General features: G+C 42.0%; 1 protein-coding gene across 1 annotated transcript in view; it reads right to left on the bottom strand.

The window, feature by feature from the left end:
• HHLA1 (HHLA1 neighbor of OC90) overlaps positions 1 to 19,761 on the bottom strand; it is a 76,729-nt gene that overhangs the window by 35,170 nt on the left and 21,798 nt on the right. The window contains exons 8-11 of the mRNA XM_063451049.1: positions 19,150 to 19,206; positions 18,966 to 19,052; positions 9,311 to 9,400; positions 4,942 to 5,769 (exon numbers count right to left, since the gene is read on the bottom strand). Coding sequence (XP_063307119.1) covers positions 4,942 to 5,769; positions 9,311 to 9,400; positions 18,966 to 19,052; positions 19,150 to 19,206 — 1,062 coding nt within the window. The remainder of the gene's footprint in view (positions 1 to 4,941; positions 5,770 to 9,310; positions 9,401 to 18,965; positions 19,053 to 19,149; positions 19,207 to 19,761) is intronic.

Here is a 19,761-nt window from a genome sequence, read left to right as displayed (position 1 = left end):
CTGTTACAGGGAGCCCAGCAGGTGGTCAGCTGGCCACCTAGGGCGCCCCGGTAGCAAGGCAGAGTGGGCACCTGCTTGTCCCAGACAGCAGGTGCCTACTCTGCAGGAATATACCGGCTGCGTGAGGAAGGAGGCAGGCGGCGAGGGAGCACTGCCTCTGCTGATGATCTTCCTGCTCCCTCGCGCGCCCTCTCTGGTGGTGATGCTGGGAGCCGGAATATGATGTCATTCCGGCCCCGCATCACTAAACTGCGCGAGGGAGCAGAGAAGAGCAGGAAGTCACTTGACCCCGGGGAAAGGACCCAGAAGACTCCTAAAGGTAGGAGCAACAAGGAATTTGTGTGTGTGTGTGTCTGGAAGTGTGAGTGTGTGTCTGGAAGTGAGTGTGTGTCTGGAAGTGTGTGTGTGGAAGTGAGTGTGTGTCTGGAAGTGTGAGTGTGTGTCTGGAAGTGAGTGTGTGTCTGGAAGTGTGAGTGTGTGTGTGGAAGTGAGTGTGTGTCTGGAAGTGTGAGTGTGTGTCTGGAAGTGTGTGTGTGTGTGTCTGGAAGTGTGAGTGTGTGTCTGGAAGTGTGAGTGTGCGTGTCTGGAAGTGAGTGTGTGTGTCTGGAAGTGTGAGTGTGTGTGTCTGGAAGTAAGTGTGTGTGTGTCTGGAAGTGAGTGTGTCTGTCAGTAAGTGTGTGTGTGTGTCTGTCGGTGTGTGTGTCTGCCTGTCAGTGAGTGTGTGTCTGTCAGGGTTTGTGTGTGTGTGTTTGTGTGTTATTGAGAGTGAGTGCCAGTGTGCCTGTCAGCAGGGCCAGCCTTTGAGGTGTGCAAGCTGAGTGTGTGTGTGTGTGTGGAAGTGTGTGTGTGTCTGGAAGTGTGTGTGTGTGTCTGGAAGTGTGAGTGTGTGTCTGGAAGTGTGTGTGTGTGTGTCTGGAAGTGTGAGTGTGTGTCTGGAAGTGTGTGTGTGTCTGGAAGTGTGAGTGTGTGTCTGGAAGTGTGAGTGTGCGTGTCTGGAAGTGAGTGTGTGTGTCTGGAAGTGTGAGTGTGTGTGTCTGGAAGTAAGTGTGTGTGTGTCTGGAAGTAAGTGTGTGTGTGTCTGGAAGTAAGTGTGTGTGTGTCTGGAAGTGAGTGTGTCTGTCAGTAAGTGTGTGTGTGTGTGTCTGTCGGTGTGTGTGTCTGCCTGTAAGTGTGTGTCTGCCTGTCAGTGAGTGTTTGTCTGTCAGGGTTTGTGTGTGTGTTTGTGTGTTATTGAGAGTGAGTGCCAGTGTGCCTGTCAGCAGGGCCAGCCTTTGAGGTGTGCAAGCTGAGTGTGTGTGTGGAAGTGTGAGTGTGTGTGTCTGGAAGTGTGAGTGTGTGTGTGTCTGGAAGTGAGTGTGTGTGTCTGAAATTAAGTGTGTCTGTCAGTAAGTGTGTGTTTGTGTGTGTGTCTGGAAGTGAGTGTGTGTCTGCCTGTCAGTGTTTGTGTGTGTGTGTGTCTGCCTGTCAGTGAGTGTTTGTCTTTCAGGGTTTGTGTGTGTGTGTGTTATTGAGAGTGAGTGTCAGTGTGTCTGTCAGCAGGCCAGCCTTTGAGGTGTGCAAGCTGTGGGGTCACGTAGGGTGCCATGACAACAGAGGCGCCCGGTGGCCAACACAGCTCACAAGTTTAGGACACCAGCACATTGAAGGGACACTCCAGGCACCCAGACCCATTCTGCCCATTGGAGTGGTCTGGGTGCCAACTCCCACTACCCTTAACCCTGCAACTGTAAATATTGCAGTTTTCATAAACTGCAATAAGTACATTGCAGGGTTAACTCCTCCTCTAGAGGCTGTCTACTAGAGGAGGAGTTCTACGTCCTGGTTTATAGCACATGTTTTCTGTGCTATAGTGTCGCTGGACGTCCTCACGCTATGTGAGGACCTCCAGCGTCGCTAAAATCCCCATAGGAAAGCAATGAAAGTATTTTCAATGCTTTCCTATGGAGAGGTCTCCCCCGCCGGGGGCCGCGCATGCGCAACCGGTCTCCCCTGCCGGATGACGTCACAGGGGGAGGAGCATGGGCGGACCCTAAACCAGCGCAGAGGGACATCGGCGCTGGTCTCAGGTATGTCACTGAAGGGGTTCTAACCCCTTCAGCAACATGGGATGGGGGTGGGAGGGAGAGGGGACCTGCAGTGCCAGGAAGCAGATTTGTTTTCCTGGCACTGGAGTGTCCCTTTAATTTAAATGATTCCCTAGTGGTCCACTGGTGCACACCAGCAGTAGGTGCCTTAGATCATATCCTCTCCCTCGTGGTTCCGGCGCTCAGTTAGTGAGTCAGAGCACAGGCTCAGAGATTCTCAGTCTGCGCTCTAACAACATTGAAAGTCGGAGCCGCAAAGGAGCGGGTATGGAAAAGAGCTACTGATCAATATCCGTTATAAAACCAATATCCGTTATAAAACCAAGAAAAGGTGGGCATGGATGGTGAGCTGATTCGGGGGTGCAATGGGCCACTTGACTGGATTTGCTCCCCAGGCCTGAGGCTGCCAGCCCTCCCCTGGTTTATATAATACCAAAATGTCAGTACATAAGAATACCACGCATATTTTCTACTACAGTGTTTTGCGATGCTCTTGATATCGCTGTTGTGGCGATTAATACTTGCTCATATCCTCTTGCACATCAAAAATAAAGAATTAAAAAAATATATATATATTAATGATGTTATTGCTATTATGAAAATAAATGTGATATATTGTAGCACTGTTTGTGTTGCATGTTAAATAGGCTCCTAGTCACAGAGGTACAAACATTTGTAATTTACAAATGCTCAGCATTCCCAATTTATATTTTCCAATCACTAATGTATTACAGAATACAGCAATACTTCTTCAACTTGCAGCGTCTATAAAGGCGTAGATTAAATTCTTAAAGTAACACTATGGTATCTGGAATGCAAACCTATATTCCTAATGTTATAGTGTCCTTGTCCCTACCCTACCTGGATGACTTTAGTTGTCCTTTCACACATAAAATACTTTTGAAGAGTAACCTATAGAACATATTATGGAAACCGGAAACCATTGTGAGGTCAACTACTCCAGTCAGTGCTAAAGTTTGGCTGCAGTACTGCTAATGTTTCTTTATTACCATTAATCTATGTAAATCCCCCTGGGCAGAGGGCACTTTAATTCGTATTTCACACTTTTCAGTATGTTATGTTATATCACACATGAATCAACAACATACAGGGTTATTCAATGAAGTCTAAATTGTTGGCAACTCTAAGTAAATTTTAAATTTTAGGTCAAAAGAGCCAAATCGTAGCAATTTTTTAACCCAACTATGTTTTGAATTCTGCTTTTTCAGTCTAAAAGTTTAAATTCAGTTTAAATTCCCCGCAATGCACTCTTATAAGGAGGATTTTTTTTTTTTAATGTTTCTGAGTTTGTTTTTGAACTGTTGGTGTGCCTGAGTTGGGAACCTTTGTTATAGAGTTGAGTGTGACAATTTTTTTCTGCGACTGATAGATGGTACATAAACCCGAGTGTCTCTGAGAAGGATATCTACTAAACCAAACCAAGACAGAACAAGTATAATTCAATGAATACAAATACCAGGAACTGCCCCCATGGTCTCTACTTCAGACCAGCACTCTCACGCAACAAGGGGTGAAGGACAGGAGAGAAGGAACTACACCTGGCATCGACCAATCCTACCTAACCTGGCCTACAAGTGGCATCGGCTAACTGAACTGGGCAGACTCTACCCTGTCTCCAGCTACAAGTGTTAAACTCTGTTATGCGGAGATCTACTTTTTGTTGTTGTCTTTGTTTTGATTTGTACCCAGTGGCATTATTATCCTCATGCTATAATGCATTAATCCATTTTAAGGCAGTGCACGGGTTTTGCTTGGCGGTGTCCGCAAGCTACTGCTTTTGTCTCTTGCACTTCAATCCGAGCACTGCATTTCTAGACCTGATCTCATACTATTCTACCCTGCTATGAAGCCATCAATATTTATGTCATGACTCATACTCTACCTCTCCTAACCTACATACTGACATATTGTATAAGCCTGACTATTCTATAAAAAATTGTGCAGTCTCCCTATATGCCACACTGCTGTCTAAACTATAATGCCTGTATTTGCTGTTGTGGCATTGCTTTAAAAAAATGGAACACATAGGACAAGTGCTTTGCTGATATGATTGCACCACTTATTGTACTTACATGAGCTTGTCCTGTGTGCCAAACTGCTAGTTTTTTTTATCCCCCCAAACAGAATACGTGCACCTTTTCACGCGAAACCAGATTTTGCTCCTCCATCTTCGGTCTTGCTTTAAAATATTTGTAAATCTCAACAAAGTTCTATTACCTGAACCAAAATAGTCTAACATTGTACCCTGGCCCCAAACACCAGATGAAAAGTGTTCATCCATATACTACAAGCTGGTTTCTAACTTATAAATTGACTCCCAGAAAGGCAGCTATTTAGAGGAACACTCCAGGCAGCATAATCACCCCACCCCCCCCCCCCACCCCCATTGAAAGTATTAAAACCAATTTTGAAAGGTTTGACTTCTTACCTGGTGCCGCTCACTGCCTCCACTCTACAGCCAGGAGATCAGGAATCTCCCGCTTGTGAACCTCTGTTAGCTCTCCGGAGCTATACCCTACATCCCAGGGCTAGATACGTGGCTGATTGCTCTCAGCCAATCAGCAAAGCAGCTCACTGATGTACATTGCTAACCTGGGTTCATTTTAGCAATTGCAGTTTTTTCTCCAGTTGCAGGTTTTCCAATAACCCCTTATTTTCAGTTATATAATTACAAATAATTTTACATACAAGAGGCAGAATTGTAAATAGCTAAGAAACATAAAGTGGAAGGCATAAAATGTACCCTTGGGCTGAAGCTTCTTGTCTTTTTTACACCTCGCAACAACACTGGTGACTATTATTTTACACGTGCCAAAGAGATCAATGTTCTACTTACCTAGAGAGGTAAATGTCTTTGAAGATGTTGTATGTTCTTTGTATATTGTAGACTGGGGTAATGGAGGTCTTTTTGTAGAGAGATTTTGTCCATCAACAACAATTTCTTCCCTCTGTGACATTTTTACAGCAGATATGTCCTGTTTTATTGGTTCTGTCGTTTTAACCAAAGTAGAAACAACAGTGTTTAAAATATCAGGAGTCCTTGACACAATATTATTTTTATTTATTTCTGTTGTCCTTGACAAATGGACAGGTTGCGTCAGTAAAGCATCATAAAGTACTCTAGATGATTGTTTAGGAGTGTGAATCTCATCAACTTTTGAACCAACATGTGTCCATAAAGGCATAACTGAATAAGGTCTTTCCAGCAATTCCAAAGCAGCAATCGTTGTCCGTTTTGGTAGGTTTAAGTAAGGTACTTCTTGTGGTTTATGGCTTGAAAATGAAATACTGTGATCTTTTAAAGCATTTTGCTCAAACGAAGAAAACTTTCCAGAAGACTCCTGTTGTTTTTGGGGTACCAGACTTCCAACCAAGTGATCTGTTTTAGATGGTATACTGTCAATCGCATTTGAAGAAACGCCAAGCAACCAAGAAGGTAGCCTGGTAAGCCAAACGCTCTGACCTTTTGATAGAGGAACTTGAGTCAATGGAGCTTCACGAGTAACTGTTTTTTTTGAGAACATTTCACTTGGATTTGCTGGTAAAGCAGTGAAGGACATGCCCTGACCTTTTGTAGAAACAGTAGGGCTCCATGCAGATGTTATTGTTGGAGATATTTTTTGGCCAGTGGCAGCAACTGATTCAAGATATGTTTTTGTGAATGCTGCGTAGAAACAATATTAGCTGATATTAGCATATTAGTATTAGGTCACCATGTAATCTAAACAACGATCATATATTTCTACTAGTTATAAATATTTGGAGAGCACTTTGATGTATACACTACATTTTTCTTTAATTCGTTTATTACTAACATATGGAAAAAAAAACATAACGTGCCCTCTGATTTAGAGCAGGACTTCACTGGGTGGGTAAAGAAATGTATCTATCATCTCTCTGCTGTGCACAAAAGGACTGTTTTAAACAGATTCTTTACAAATGTGGTTGATCATTTCTATTTAAATTTTAGACCTATAATTTTTTTGTATAGCTCTTTGTCCATTTATCTTAATTTTTATTTTAAAACAGAATAATATTTGTAGTAAACTGTATTCTCTCAGAATTTCTGGGAATGTATCTGTTTGTGAAGTAAATAGTAATAACACAATTTGCAAATCTAGAGGATCATTACTGGAAACCTTTTTATATTCACAAGAATTGGAGAGAATAGTGATTTGACAAAACACTGCTAACTTTGCGGTAAAATTAAAGTAGTTTAAACACGTCTTTCGTAGTTGGCACAGACAGAATTGGCACAGATTTGTCATTTGTGTTCCAATGTATTTTTAGTGAGTTTGCCACTAACATTAAAATCTTTATTTATGTCTTGGAAACCTGCTATTTTTACCTACACGTATACTAATCTGTCTAAATTCAGAGTACAATGCAGACTGGTATAAAATGTGCAGTGAGTGGTAATGAATAGTAATTTATAAAGTATTCTGTTAGGAACAATAACATAAACAAAACTACAAATGATTCTCTACATTTACTGTTTCCAACAGAAAATAAATAGTTTGCAGAGTAACATCCAGGAATAATAATATCAGATGTGTAGGTACCCATAAGTATGTAGTAACAACTTAATATATGATCGGTAGACATGTGCAATTCGTTTTGGTCTGAATGTGAATTCAGACGCATTTCAGGCAATTCAGACATTCGGGTACTTCCGAATGTCTGAATAGATGAATTGTCGAAGTCCCGAAGTTCCAAAATTACCGAAGTTGCCGAAGTTCCGAAGTGTCGAAGTTCCGAAGTTCCGAAGCACAGTATTGCCTAAAAACTAATATACTTACCCAGTGGAAGAATGAAGAATGTTACACTGTATACAATTTTAAATAAAAAGTATACAAACATAGCCAGAATTCAGCTGTAAGCATTTGCAACACTTACAACAATCAAGTAACATACATTCATATAAAATGTAAGTTACTTAGCCAGTCAATGTAATGACAGGAATAAATAAGTAGATAACTCCCTAATTCCCACGGTATTAGAGAGCTATCTACTAAAAGGCTGAAAGACCTAAATTGGTCTTTCAGACAAATTTACTAATACTAAGTAAAGATTACTTAGTATTAGTAAATTATGCCCCTACTTGCTATACCGCAAGTAGGGGCATGTTTAGTAAACAGTGAGCAGCCTGTGGCTGCTCACTTGAAAAAAAAAAAAAAAACGTCCCCCCTCCCGAGCCCCCACCCATGCCGCGCGAGTGGGGGCTTCTAACCTGAAGGGGGGACCTATTGCCCACCCCCGGCTCCCACCCCTGAACGGCGGGTGGGGGCCCTACAGTAAAATAAGGGGGGGGACCTATTGTCCTCCCCCCGGCCCCCACCCATGAGCGGTGGGTGGGGGTCCTAAATTAGAATAATTTAGGACCTATTGTCCTCACCCCCTGTCCCCCAACCCTGAGCGCTGGGTGGGTGCCCTAAATACTAATAAGGGGGGGACCTAATGTCCTCCCTTCTGGCCCCCACCCCTGAACGGTGGGTGGAGGCCCTAAATTAGAATAAGGGGGGGACCTAATGTCCTCCCCCCCTAGCCCCCACCCCTGAGCGGTGGGTGGGGGCCCTAAATACCAATAAGGGGGGCCTGCTCAGGGGTGGTGGGCCCTAAATAAAAATTTAGCCCCTCAGGTGACTAAGGGTCCCCAAACCCCTAGTCACCCCCTCCCAAAAAAAACTAACCCCTACCTACCCCCCTCACCCTAAAAATAATGAGAGGGGACCATTATCTAAGTACCTGTAAAAAAACAAAACAAAAAAAACTTACCATTTGATATTTTTTTCTTCTAAAATCTTAATTTTTTAGCCCCCAAAAAAGCCAAACAAAAAAATCTGTAATAACTGACGCACTTAAAAACAAAAAACGAGCACAAAACAAATAATCCTTCTTCACCCATGTAGGCCTCCACGCAGACTGAGCTCTGCAGGGCGGGGCAAGGCTTATACAGCCTTATAAAGCCCTGCCCCGCCCTGCAATTAGGCTCAGAGCACTCTGGTTGGCTGGTTTAAGGTTGGTTTAGGGCTTTATAAGCATTCCTTCGCCCTGCAGAGCTCAGTCTGCGCAGAGCACTTCATGGATGAAGAAGGATTATTTTTTTTGCTCTCTTTTTTTTTTTTTTTTTTAAGTGCGTCAGTTATTATGGATTTTTTATTTGGCCTTTTTGGGGGCTGAAAACAGAAGATTTTAGAAGAAAGAAACCTTTAAATGTTTTTTTTTTTTTTTACAGGTACTTAGTTAATGGTCCCCCTCATTATTTTTAGGGTGAGGGGGTAGGTAGGGGTTGGTTTTTTTGGGGAGGGGGTGTCTAGGGGTTTGGGGACCCCTAGTCACCTGGGGGGGTACATTTTTATTTAGGTCCCCCAACCGGTGCTCAGGGGTGGGGGCCAAGGGGGGAGGACATTAGGTCCCCCCCTATTAGTATTTAGGGCCCCCACCCACCGCTCAGGGGTGGGTCTGGGGGGGGGGAGTACAATAGGTCCCCCCATCATTTTACTTTAGGGCCCCCATCTGCCGCTCAGGGGTGGGGGCCAGGGAGGAGGACATTAGGTCCCCCCCTAATTGGTATTTAGGGCCCCCACCCACCGCTCAGGGGTGGGGGCGGGAGGAGGACAATAGGTCCCTCCCTTATTCTGGTTTAGGGACCCTACCCGCCGCTCAGGCATTGGGGCCAGGGGGGGCAATAGGTCCCTTTTTTATTTATTTTTTCACAGTGAGCAGCCACATGCCCCTACTCGCGGTATAGCGAGTAGGGGCAAAATTTACTAATACTAAGTCACTTTTGGTAGATAACTCCCTAATACCATGGGAATTAGGGAGTTATCTACTAAGCGGCTGCAAGAGAAGTGCCGAAATTCCGAAATGTCCAAGTTCCAAAGTGCCGAACCGAATTGCGGAAGTCCCGAATTGTGGAAGTCCCAATTCGCGGAAGTCCCGAATTTCAGAATGCCGAACCGAAAATTTTCCCCACGCACATGCCTAATGATCGGAGTTGGTCTTTAAAAAGAAAAGGAAATAAGAAACAAACAAGAAAGAACAGAGTGAACCCAATGAACTATTGGCAGGAATTTATTTGTATTCTGATTTGTTGATGGGACTAATTTTGTCGGTGTATATTTTTGGGTCCATTCCATCCAAATGCTGGGCCAGGCAGTCACAGTAATATATTTTTAATTTTATTTATATACTTTTATACTCACTCTTTAATGTCCATAATTCTTTTGGGATGTCCATTATAACATTTGTATCTTCCGCTGACATTATTAAGTTTGGCAGAATTAAGTCAAAATCTTTTTAAAACAAGAAAAAAAAGCAGGTTATCGAAAGAAAAGTGCTATAGCTGTAACACATCCAATTATTAAACATGGTAAAAAAAAAAGAAGCGTATGTACAGGTATTGTTCTTCATCATGTACTCACAATTCAGGTAAGTAGTGGTTGTTAAGAAAATGTTCATTGCAGATATTTTCAGATAAAATATTTTGTTATTTTGTATAATCCCCCCCCCCCCAACTTTTTTATGATTATTTTTCTATAGTCAGCACACAATGTGTGCTACATTTTCTTTTCAGTCCTGTGATTGTGTCCTTCCCACAAAAGAATTCGGGTGAATATGACCCAGTACCTTTCTTTACCTTTCATCATTTAAACCATCATACTCATGCACCTGTGCCTAAATCTTTGCCATTCCACCATCATGCCATAATCTTTTCTACTCGCTTATCCAAAGTACAGATTTTTTTTATCTACTACAATCTCGGATTCTTAAAGACTAAGTAAAATGGGAAATATAGGGGGTCCAATTTAAAGAATACATTAGTTAGCGTTTTAAAGCACCTAAGGTTGAAAAAAAAATTTTTTAATCTTAAACCAGAAAAAGCAAAGAACACAAAGTTCAAAGTTCAGAGACAGATGTACCAATTTGAGACTCCAGGTGTCTCGGGGAGGGGCTTAACCCCGTATATACAGAAAACCAAACAACAAAATACAAAATGTGGTCAGACTCAAGGATAGCTTGAGACTAACCACACCTCTGGAAATATCTATAGCGGTAGTGTCTAATATAACAATCCTGGCTGACACGGTTGTGGGTGTTACTGTGAACCACTGCAGGTGTCACTATAGACCCATAAATTTAAAAAGCCTCTCTCCCTGTTAATCTAACTAGACAGGCATAAAAAGAAGGAAATAGAAAGTAAATTAGGTGATAATCACCTGATAATCACCTGATAATCATGATTATCACCTAATTTACTTTCTATTTCCTTCTTTTCTATGCCTGTCTAGTTAGATTAACAGGGAGAAAGGCTTTTTAAATTTAAACTAGCAGTCCGAATTTGACTGCTATTAACACTTTATATTATCCTCTACCTCCCTCTACCTCTTTATTAGCTCTACTTGGAGCCCTTTTCAACTATGTACCGATTATTGACATTTTCTAGGAGGTATCTATGGCAGGGACTTAGGGATTTATTCTCATTTCCTTATAGTGCATTATATTAAAGCTGATAATTAGGGTTGAGATTTGATTACATATGGCATAATTATATCCCTACCTATATATACCCCTTTTTGACGGGCATGGAATTCTAGTAACACTTGTATATACTTTATTTATTTATTTAGCAGCATTATTATTATTTTTTCTGTTTATGGGTCTATAGTGACACCTGCAGTGGTTCACAGTAACACCCACAACCGTGTCAGCCAGGATTGTTATATTAGACACTACCGCTATAGATATTTCCAGAGGTGTGGTTAGTCTCAAGCTATCCTTGAGTCTGACCACATTTTGTATTTTGTTGTTTGGTAATCTTAAACCAGGTTTTTTTTTTTTTTTATATAAATGTGGTACCTGTTGTATTTGTCCCTTTTAAAGGAACACTATAGGCACCCAGACCATTTTAGCTCATTGAAGGGGTCTGTGTGCACTGTCCCTATTGCCCCTTAACCCTGCAATTGTAATTATTGCAGTTTTTAATAAACTGCAATAATTACATTAGTGGGTTAACTCCACCTCTAGTGGCTGTCTACCAGAGTCCACCACTAACTTTTTGTGTTGAGATGAAATTAGAGGGAAAGTCTGGGTCTCTTGAAAAGGCAGTTACATTTAAAATCATGTAAGATCATTCCATCCAGGCATTCAAGTTGGAGCTGAATTTAAGCTCCCTAAACGTGTGAGTGCACAATTTTATTTAACCTAATTTTGTCAAGAAATTGCTAACCTGCTATACTATCTGTTCTTTTTATCTCTCCTTTTTTTTAATTTCCTATATCTCCAAAAGGACATTTCAGACACTACACCTACTTTTCTGCTTTATCCTAAATTTAAAATCTGCATTTATACATTGTTATCATTATTTTCCAAAGTTCATACAATCCTACCTATTTTGTAGGTTCTGCAGCTGCGCCATGCCTTTTTTGTATAGCACTAACTTCCTTTATTATGTGGTGCAACGATTAATAACATTCTCCTCATAGAGAAGCATTGTGAATACAGTGAGCATATTTAGAAACAATAAAATTGTACATGAAAATAAATTTCAGTAACACAAATATTGAGCATTACTAAACAATAAAATTCCAGGTCTGTCAATAGTCCTGTTTTTGGTGGGACAGTCTTGATTTCAGGGCCCTGTCCCACTTTGTTGACTTTGTTTCCTGGTGTCTACAAGAAGCATAACACAAGCACATCATTAGACAAGCTCGTGGTACACTCAGGAGGCTGGGACCATGCAAATAGTATTAAAATAGTGTTTTCTGCATGGTCCACTCAGTGAGGATAGTCCTGCTTGATTGGCAGGCAGCCTGGTGTACATTTATGCCTGGCTGATCATCTAATTCTCTGGGGGACATTCTGCCTTTTTGGGGAGTCCCCCTTTAGGTTGTGCCAGTGACATGAGTCACATCACTGGCCTGCCCCCTTTTACCCTGCTCACCAACTACCATCTTCATGGGATGCTGATGTTGGGTGGTATCAAATAAAGATTCAGTTTAAGAAGTAAGTATTCCAGCTAGCATGATAAAATTAGTGTAGGACCCACTGATATTGGGGTATTGTGACATAGTGGTGGGCTTAACACAATATGGTGTAACTGAATCCCCATAATCTGTTTGCTAAGATAGGTGATTTTAGGTAGCCTTGTACAATTTCAAACTGTATTTTATGTGTATGCGTTGTATTTTGGCTTTTACGGCAACACCGCTACTGGGAATGTATGTTCCGGATGCGCTCCCCAATTCCCTTTTTTTTTATGTTGGAGGGTATAACATTCTGGATCTTTTACAAATTATGTGAAAAAAATGAAATCTTTATACCGTGCTAGAATAGGTTCGAAAGTGCTTTGTGTCATTGTGCAGACTCTTTAGGTTTAAAAGCATTACTGTTTCTTCCTGTGATGTTCTGATTTCTTCTTTCTTTATCTAACTTTATCTAATCTCATACAAGATGCTGCTTTTCACTAGCAGGTAATTAAAAGACCAGAAGATAAGAACATCTAAAGTAAACATATCCTTAATTCTTTTGAAAAATTAAGCCATTTTTCCTGGAAATATATAGTGAGGCTGTGTTGGAGAGGGTGTTGGAGAGGGCTGCATAAACAAAAAGTGATTTAACGCCTGAATGACATAGGATTGGGCAGTGAGACTTCAGGGATATCATCTATACGCCAAAACTACTTAGATAGGCTAAAGTTGTTTTGGTGTTTAACCTGTCTCATTACTAAATACTTCCTGTTGGATCAAATCAGGACTTGGTGAATGGACCATATAAAACATTATTCAAAAATGGCAGCTTCTTTACAAGAAATAAAATGTGGTACAGAATTATTATTATTATTATTATTATTATTATTATTTTATTATTTATATAGCGCCAACAAATTCCGTAGCGCTGTACAATGGGTGGACTAACAGACACATAATTGAGATCAGACCACTGGGGGATTAAAAAATCAATTGTTTTTTTTTTTTTTTTAATTAATTTCTGTGTACCATGGCAGTTGAATGGAGACTATTATCTCTAGCATTGCTAAATTATAAATGTGTCATTGCCTCTTTAAACTACAGATTGAGTAACCATTTCCCTATTTCAGGGGTGCTCGACCATTTGGAAGTCAAGTGCCACTCTTGTATTCCATGAAATAGAAATTAAAGGAAAGATTCAGTTAATGAGACTCTGCTTATTTTTTTCTATTAATAATTCAGTGTTAGGAACTATTTTTGAGGTAATGCTCCAGATAACAATCAGTCATTTTTGTCCTCAATTTTGACTCGAAGTGTTTTATTCTGAAAATCTTCTGTTCAAATAAGTGAGTGCGTCTGAAAAGGGGGTATATTGTTGCAGTATACATTCTGTGCATTCAATCTCAGTAAACCAGCCCTTACTAGGGGTTCTCCATGGTGTCTAGAGAAATGCACTACCAATAGGTGTTTTTAGGTGATCAGAAGTGGCTCAGTGGGGGATCTTGGAGGTAGGTACATAAATCTTTACAAAGGCTTCTAAGTTTATACCGAGGGGCCCAGTTTGAGTTGTAACTTTTTAGGATTTTAGTTAGCCATGTGTAAGAGGCACCACTACTGACTAAGTAAATTCTAGTCTCCAAGATGAATTTTGCACATGTCTAAGAGGCACTACTCTTAAAACGATTTTCATGTGCTTGTTGAGAAGCCAATCCTTCCTGGTTCTGCCAGCTTAGCTTTTCAATAAGCAGTCACTACACTGTGCTGTTAGTATATATTTGATGGTTGTTAGTATATATTTGATGGGCTACAAAAGAAGGGTCTGGTGGGCCATCAGTGGTCCATGACATAGTTGAGCACCCCTGGCCTAATATATGATTCAAAGTAACTGTGGCAGTTGACCTATGGTAGTTTTTTTTTCCATTAAATTATTTTTCATTAATTATCTTATATCTCTAGAATAGTTTGCTATGGTTCAAATTATCATTAACATTTTTACATTGAGATTTATTTGTAAATATTTCAATGAATACATTAAATCTCTAGTGTGTTGTTTATAACAAATGTTAACTTCCTTTATAGTAATCTTAGTTTACAGTCCATCAATGTCTCATTGGAAAATGTATTCTATATCATTTAAGACAAAAATATAAATGTCACTTTTAAGCAAATATTGTTTAAGGCAAGGGTGTCCTACATGTGTACCGCGGGTCAAATGTGGCCCACCAGGCATTTATCAGCGGCCAGAGTGAGATCTGCAGTGGTAACCACACATAGGCGTGCGCAGCCTATTGCATTAGGGTGTGCACCCTAAAGCACAAACACACGGCGCATGTGTATATATGTAATATATATATATATATATATATACACACATACACACATAAACACATATACACACACACACACACTGCTGTGTATGTGTGTACTGCTCGTGTGCTGTGTGAGGGTTGTGTGAGGGTGCTGGTAGTGTGCTATGTGGGTGAGGGTGTTTGTGAGTGTGTTTGTTAGGGTCCTGTTACTGTGCTGTGTGAGGGCGCTGTGTGTGTGAGGGTGCTGTTTGTGTGATGTGTGCGTGTGCGTGTGATGGTGCTGTGGGTTTGTGGGTGTCGTGTATTTGTGAGGGTGCTGTTTGTGTGTGTTTGAGTGGGTGCTGTTAGTGTGCTGTGTGTGAGGGTGTTGTGTGTTTGTAAAGGTGCTGTGTGTGTTTGTGAGGGTGCGGTTAGTGTACTGTGTGTGTGAACGTGCGGGCTGTATGTTTGGAGGGATTGTGGAGGTGGGGGCAGATTAGTAAATATCCCCCCTCCCTACCTTATATAGGGAGGGGGGATCCTTGCTGCCATGTGCCATCCCTGGTGGTCCAGTGGAGAGTGAGCTCTAGCCTGCGGGGCTAGAGTTAACTCTCGTGAGATCTGAGTGTTGCCGCGGCAATGCTCAGATCTCGTGAGAGGAACCTGGCGGAGCTGCTGTCTAGAGCTCCCCGGGTCCTCTACTGCCTCCCTCCATGTTGCTGTGGGCTGGTGAGGTAGATCTTTGATCTCCCCGCCAGCCCATGGAGGCTTAGAGCAGAGCCGGCACTCAGATAGCGCCGACTCTGCGTGAGCTGACAGGGGAGATCCGGAGATCTCCGGTGAAGTCCTGGGGAATAAAGTGTGGGAACTCTTTTCCCACCTCCCAAAAAAAATAATATACACGTATATATGCGTCCACACACAAACTGACACATACACAGACACACACATATATACGCGTGCACACACATACATTCACAGACACCCACACACCTACAGACACACACACATTCAGACACACACACTCTCAGACACACTTACAGACACACTCACTCACAGACACACACACATACATTCAGAGACACTCACTCAGACACACACACACAGACACGCACACACATACATACATTCAAAGACACACACACACACATTCACAATCACTCACAGACACACAGACACACAGACACACACACACACACATTCACAGACACAATCACTCACAGACACATACATACAAATTATTATTTTTTAATTAAAAAATGTCCACCCAGCCTCCCTACCTGGAGTGCTGGCGTGGACTTGTCCCTGGGGTCCAGTGGGTCAAGCGCCGGTGTAGTAATCTGACAGAACACCTGTCTCCACTCAGCCGCGGCGAGGGAGCTGTGTGCTCTCTGCTCCCTCTCGCCGCGTGGGCTGTCTGCTGTAGCTGGGAGCCGGAATATGACGTCATATTCCGGCTCCCAGCATCAGCAAACAGCGCGCGGCGAGAGGGAGCAGAGAGCACACAGCTCCCTCGCCGTGGCTGAGTGGAGACCGGCGCTTGACCGGGGGGTGAGAGTCCTTCACCACCTCTCCCCCCCCCCATGACAGGGGGAACATAGGGGGAGGAAGGGGGAGCTGAGTGCCTGCAGGAACAGCGTTCCTGCTCAAATAAAAGTGCAGGAACGCTGTTTCTGCAGGACTCAATACATAGTGCGTGCCACGGGGATTAGGGTGTGCCCAGGCACACCCGGCACACCCCGTGCGCACGCCTATGTAACCACACCACCAACTGCTGACCAGACGTGTAAATTGAAGCAGCGTCGGGGAACTAAGTTTTGGCACAGAGCATCGCAGATAGTATAGTGCGCATAATACCTCCTCTACCCTGTGCGTGAGGTCATGCTCAAGGCTCAGAGGAAGGGAAGACAGAAGCGCACCAGGACAGAGTGAACATCATGCTGAGGAAGCTATGTGGAGGAGCAATCCCATCTGCAGCCACCAGTACTGTGAGTTTTACTGGTGTGGTGTCTGTGATACACTCATGCTGCACAGTACTGTGAGTTTTGAGTCTGTGCAGAGGCAGCTCTCTAATTAAGCGATTTAGGCCTCGCGCTAATGGGGGCCTCGTGGCTGCCTAAATCGCCTCAGGGCAGAGTGACATGTCAGGTCTTCAGTCTTTGACCAAGGACCCCACACAGGAGGGAGCCCAGCGGCTTGCCCTTTATGCCGCCGGATGCGAGGCCCCTCCAGTTAGTCTGCCCGGTAGAGAGCCCGCCCCCTGTCTGCAGCTACGCCGGGAGTGAGCTGCAGACTGAAGTGTCTTGCGATCTCCCGCCTGTCAGAGCTTTGCCGTATTAAGATGTTTCCTGACTCCGCATTAAGATGTTACCTGACCGAATACACTCCAGAGTTCCCAAATATTGTTGTTAGTTACCAGTACTCTCATTAGATTGTATAACCTTACTGTACAGTTTTAATTGGCTAAACATGCACCTTTTTTATTTATTTAATTTTAATTTTTTTAGGTGCAATCTTAAGTAAGCACTCATAGTAAAAACATGGTAATACAGAATATGGCATTTGTGGTTTCAACACATTTTATGTAATAAAACATATGTCAAGCTATATCTCCCTGTCTAGATAGTAGAGTGAGTCAAGTTTAATATATCATATGTGAGGCTGCCTAGGTCAGGGTAAGAAAGAACATTATGTTAAGCATACTTTACTTTAATGTAAGTTAAAATCTAAAGAGAATGCATACAGTGCATATGGTGATAACTCCACGGATTATACTGCTATTAGGCTTAAACTATGGTGGAGATAGAAAACAGGTGAGACAAATTGCCTATATATGTGAAATGAACAGGCTAGCCTAACATATAAAACAGATTAACGTTAATGCCACTGGGTGCTTGTCGGAATTAAAATCTTAATATAACAAATGGCCCTGCACTATGAAGCAGTATGGTGGCTCAATCCACTCAGGATTCTCCCGTAGCGTGTGTTTAGCCAATGCCACGTGTAGGCCTCGGCCGATACTCCGTCTCTAGGCCAGTCATGATGGCGCTGCTAACTTTTGCACAGTCCTGCAACCACAACCAGTCCCCTTGCTGAAGTTCAGGTCATTCCTTCTCTTGGTCTCAGGCTTCCAGGGGAGCCCGTGTCGCATGACGAGGAGTATTCCTTATTCACCTGTTACGGACACAGACTCCCAGGTGATACAACCACCGAGGGGCCTTCCAATCATCTGGGCGGCAAGACTGAAGTGCCTCTGGGTGAGCCTTCTGCTCAGAGCTGGAATAGTTCTCAAGTTTGGCAGGCAAATCCAGATGTTGGGCTCTGGCTTGTATGCACCTCAAAAATTCTTGGCATATTTGATTGAATTTGGCCTCAGGGTACTCTGGAGGCTGTGGTGGTTGCATGGTGGGGGCCATCTTGGATTCCTCGTACGATGTGCGGCTTGGCATAGGTTCTGCTGCTGCAGATGAGTATTTTCCCCCAGCGGGGACGGAGATGTCCCCTGCTGGTCTAAAGGGGGGGTTGCGGGGCTTCACAAGTGTAGTCATTCATAGCGGACCTCGTGTCAGGATAACGGCTGCCTCCCCAACTTCCAGGCCGTCTTCCATGCTAGGCCTCATAGCCAGAACGTCAAGATTTCGTCAGATATCGCATCTATTTTTACTCCTGCTCGTCTCAACATAAAGCCACCATTATTCCTGAGTGTTTGTACACGGATTCAGGCTGTTATAGGCAATTTTAAGCTTATCTAAGCTGGAGCTCTCAAAAAGCATAACTGGCCATCTTGGCTGTCATGCCCCGCCCCCAGCTAAACTTGTTTTCAATGTTTTTTGGGCTGACTTTGTTTTACTGTTTTAATTATTTTGTATTGTTAGAATGATATATAAAAGTTAATCTAAAAACTGTTTGTCAACTACTTTTGCATTATTGCCAAATTAACCTGGTATTAACATTCATTACACAGCTAAAAGACCATATTTTCTCAGTGAAAAATGAGTGCGGCCCACACACACGTACATTTCTGGTTTAAGGGGTCGATTTCCCTACGGGTGTCATGACGTGAGCAAAACAAAGTAAAGAAAACTTTGCTTTCTAAGAATTTAGTGCAAAAAACAACCTGGCTTCTTTTAAATATCCAACATCTTTAGTTTATATAACTAAGAAATCAAACTATTATATTGTAATTGCATTTTCTTACTAAATTTATTATGCATTCAGATAAACATTTAGCTTTTCCCCCGACAAAGAAATATGGGTAGAATTTACCAATATCAGAATGCAAAAAAAAAAATAGTGTAGGAATATAAATTAGCTGTAATTTAGAAGTAACAACTTGTAGCTTCATTAATTTATTCATATTACATATAAGCTGCCTACTGGCTGAAGTGATTGACATTTTTATGTGGCGTCAAGAACATAGAGCAAATAAACTTATTGAGATGAATGAGTCATTTTGTTTGGAGAACAACCATGCACAGCTTTATTTATTGTGGTAATTACCAAGACTGATTCGAGTTAGACATTTTATTTAAATGTTCCAATATTGAACAAAAAAACAAAACAGTACAAATGTAATTATATTTACCCAAATAAACATTACTTACCCAAAATGGTAGAATCGTTTTTTGGGAAGGTGAAATTTACGACCGGGGCCTTCTGCGTTACATCCCATAAGTCTGACAGATTTCTTCCTAATGAAATTTAATATTAATTTTGATAAATACCATGAACATGCTTGCAATCTGAGATTGTTTTTTTTTGTTTTTTTTTTAATAATATCTCATTTACCTGTTCTGCCTGTCATAACACAGAGATAGATGCAGTCTGATTCATTACTCTGACTTACTGAAAACAGAAAACAATTATTCCTTGTTAATTGTGACGAGTACGTTGATATGCATAGAAACACTGCGTTCATCCAAGACATATTGTATGTCAGTTTGCCATATTAAGCTATGTAAATACATTCACCTTGTTTCACCTACTTGTGAATGGTTTATTTTGAGGAATTTAAAAAAAAAAAAAACTTTTTATAGTTAATGTATTAAATATATACAAAACAGCAAATGTAAAATAACATATAAATACACCTTTCAAGTTCCTGTGTTTGCTGCAAGTTCACAGGCTGTGCCGCTTCAGCAAAATAATTCCTACCAGACCAGGAAGCGACTCAGCTCACTTAACTATTGTAGCACTGCTGAACTTATCCCATAAGATGTACATTCCGGGCACACCTGTGAGTAGTAGTGTATCAGCCACTGTTTTAGAAAGCTGCTGTGATTGTCATATTCTTATATTACATTCTTGGCTCTAGGTTGTTACAGGAATCCAGCATTGTCGGTTCCTATTGCGGGAACTAGAATGTCCGCACCCTAACTGAGTATTTCAGTCTTGAGCCTT

This window comes from Pelobates fuscus, chromosome 4 (assembly GCF_036172605.1).
Source record: "Pelobates fuscus isolate aPelFus1 chromosome 4, aPelFus1.pri, whole genome shotgun sequence".
In the NCBI taxonomy this organism is placed as follows: Eukaryota; Metazoa; Chordata; class Amphibia; order Anura; family Pelobatidae; genus Pelobates; species Pelobates fuscus.
This window is presented reverse-complemented; position numbering and strand designations above follow the sequence as displayed.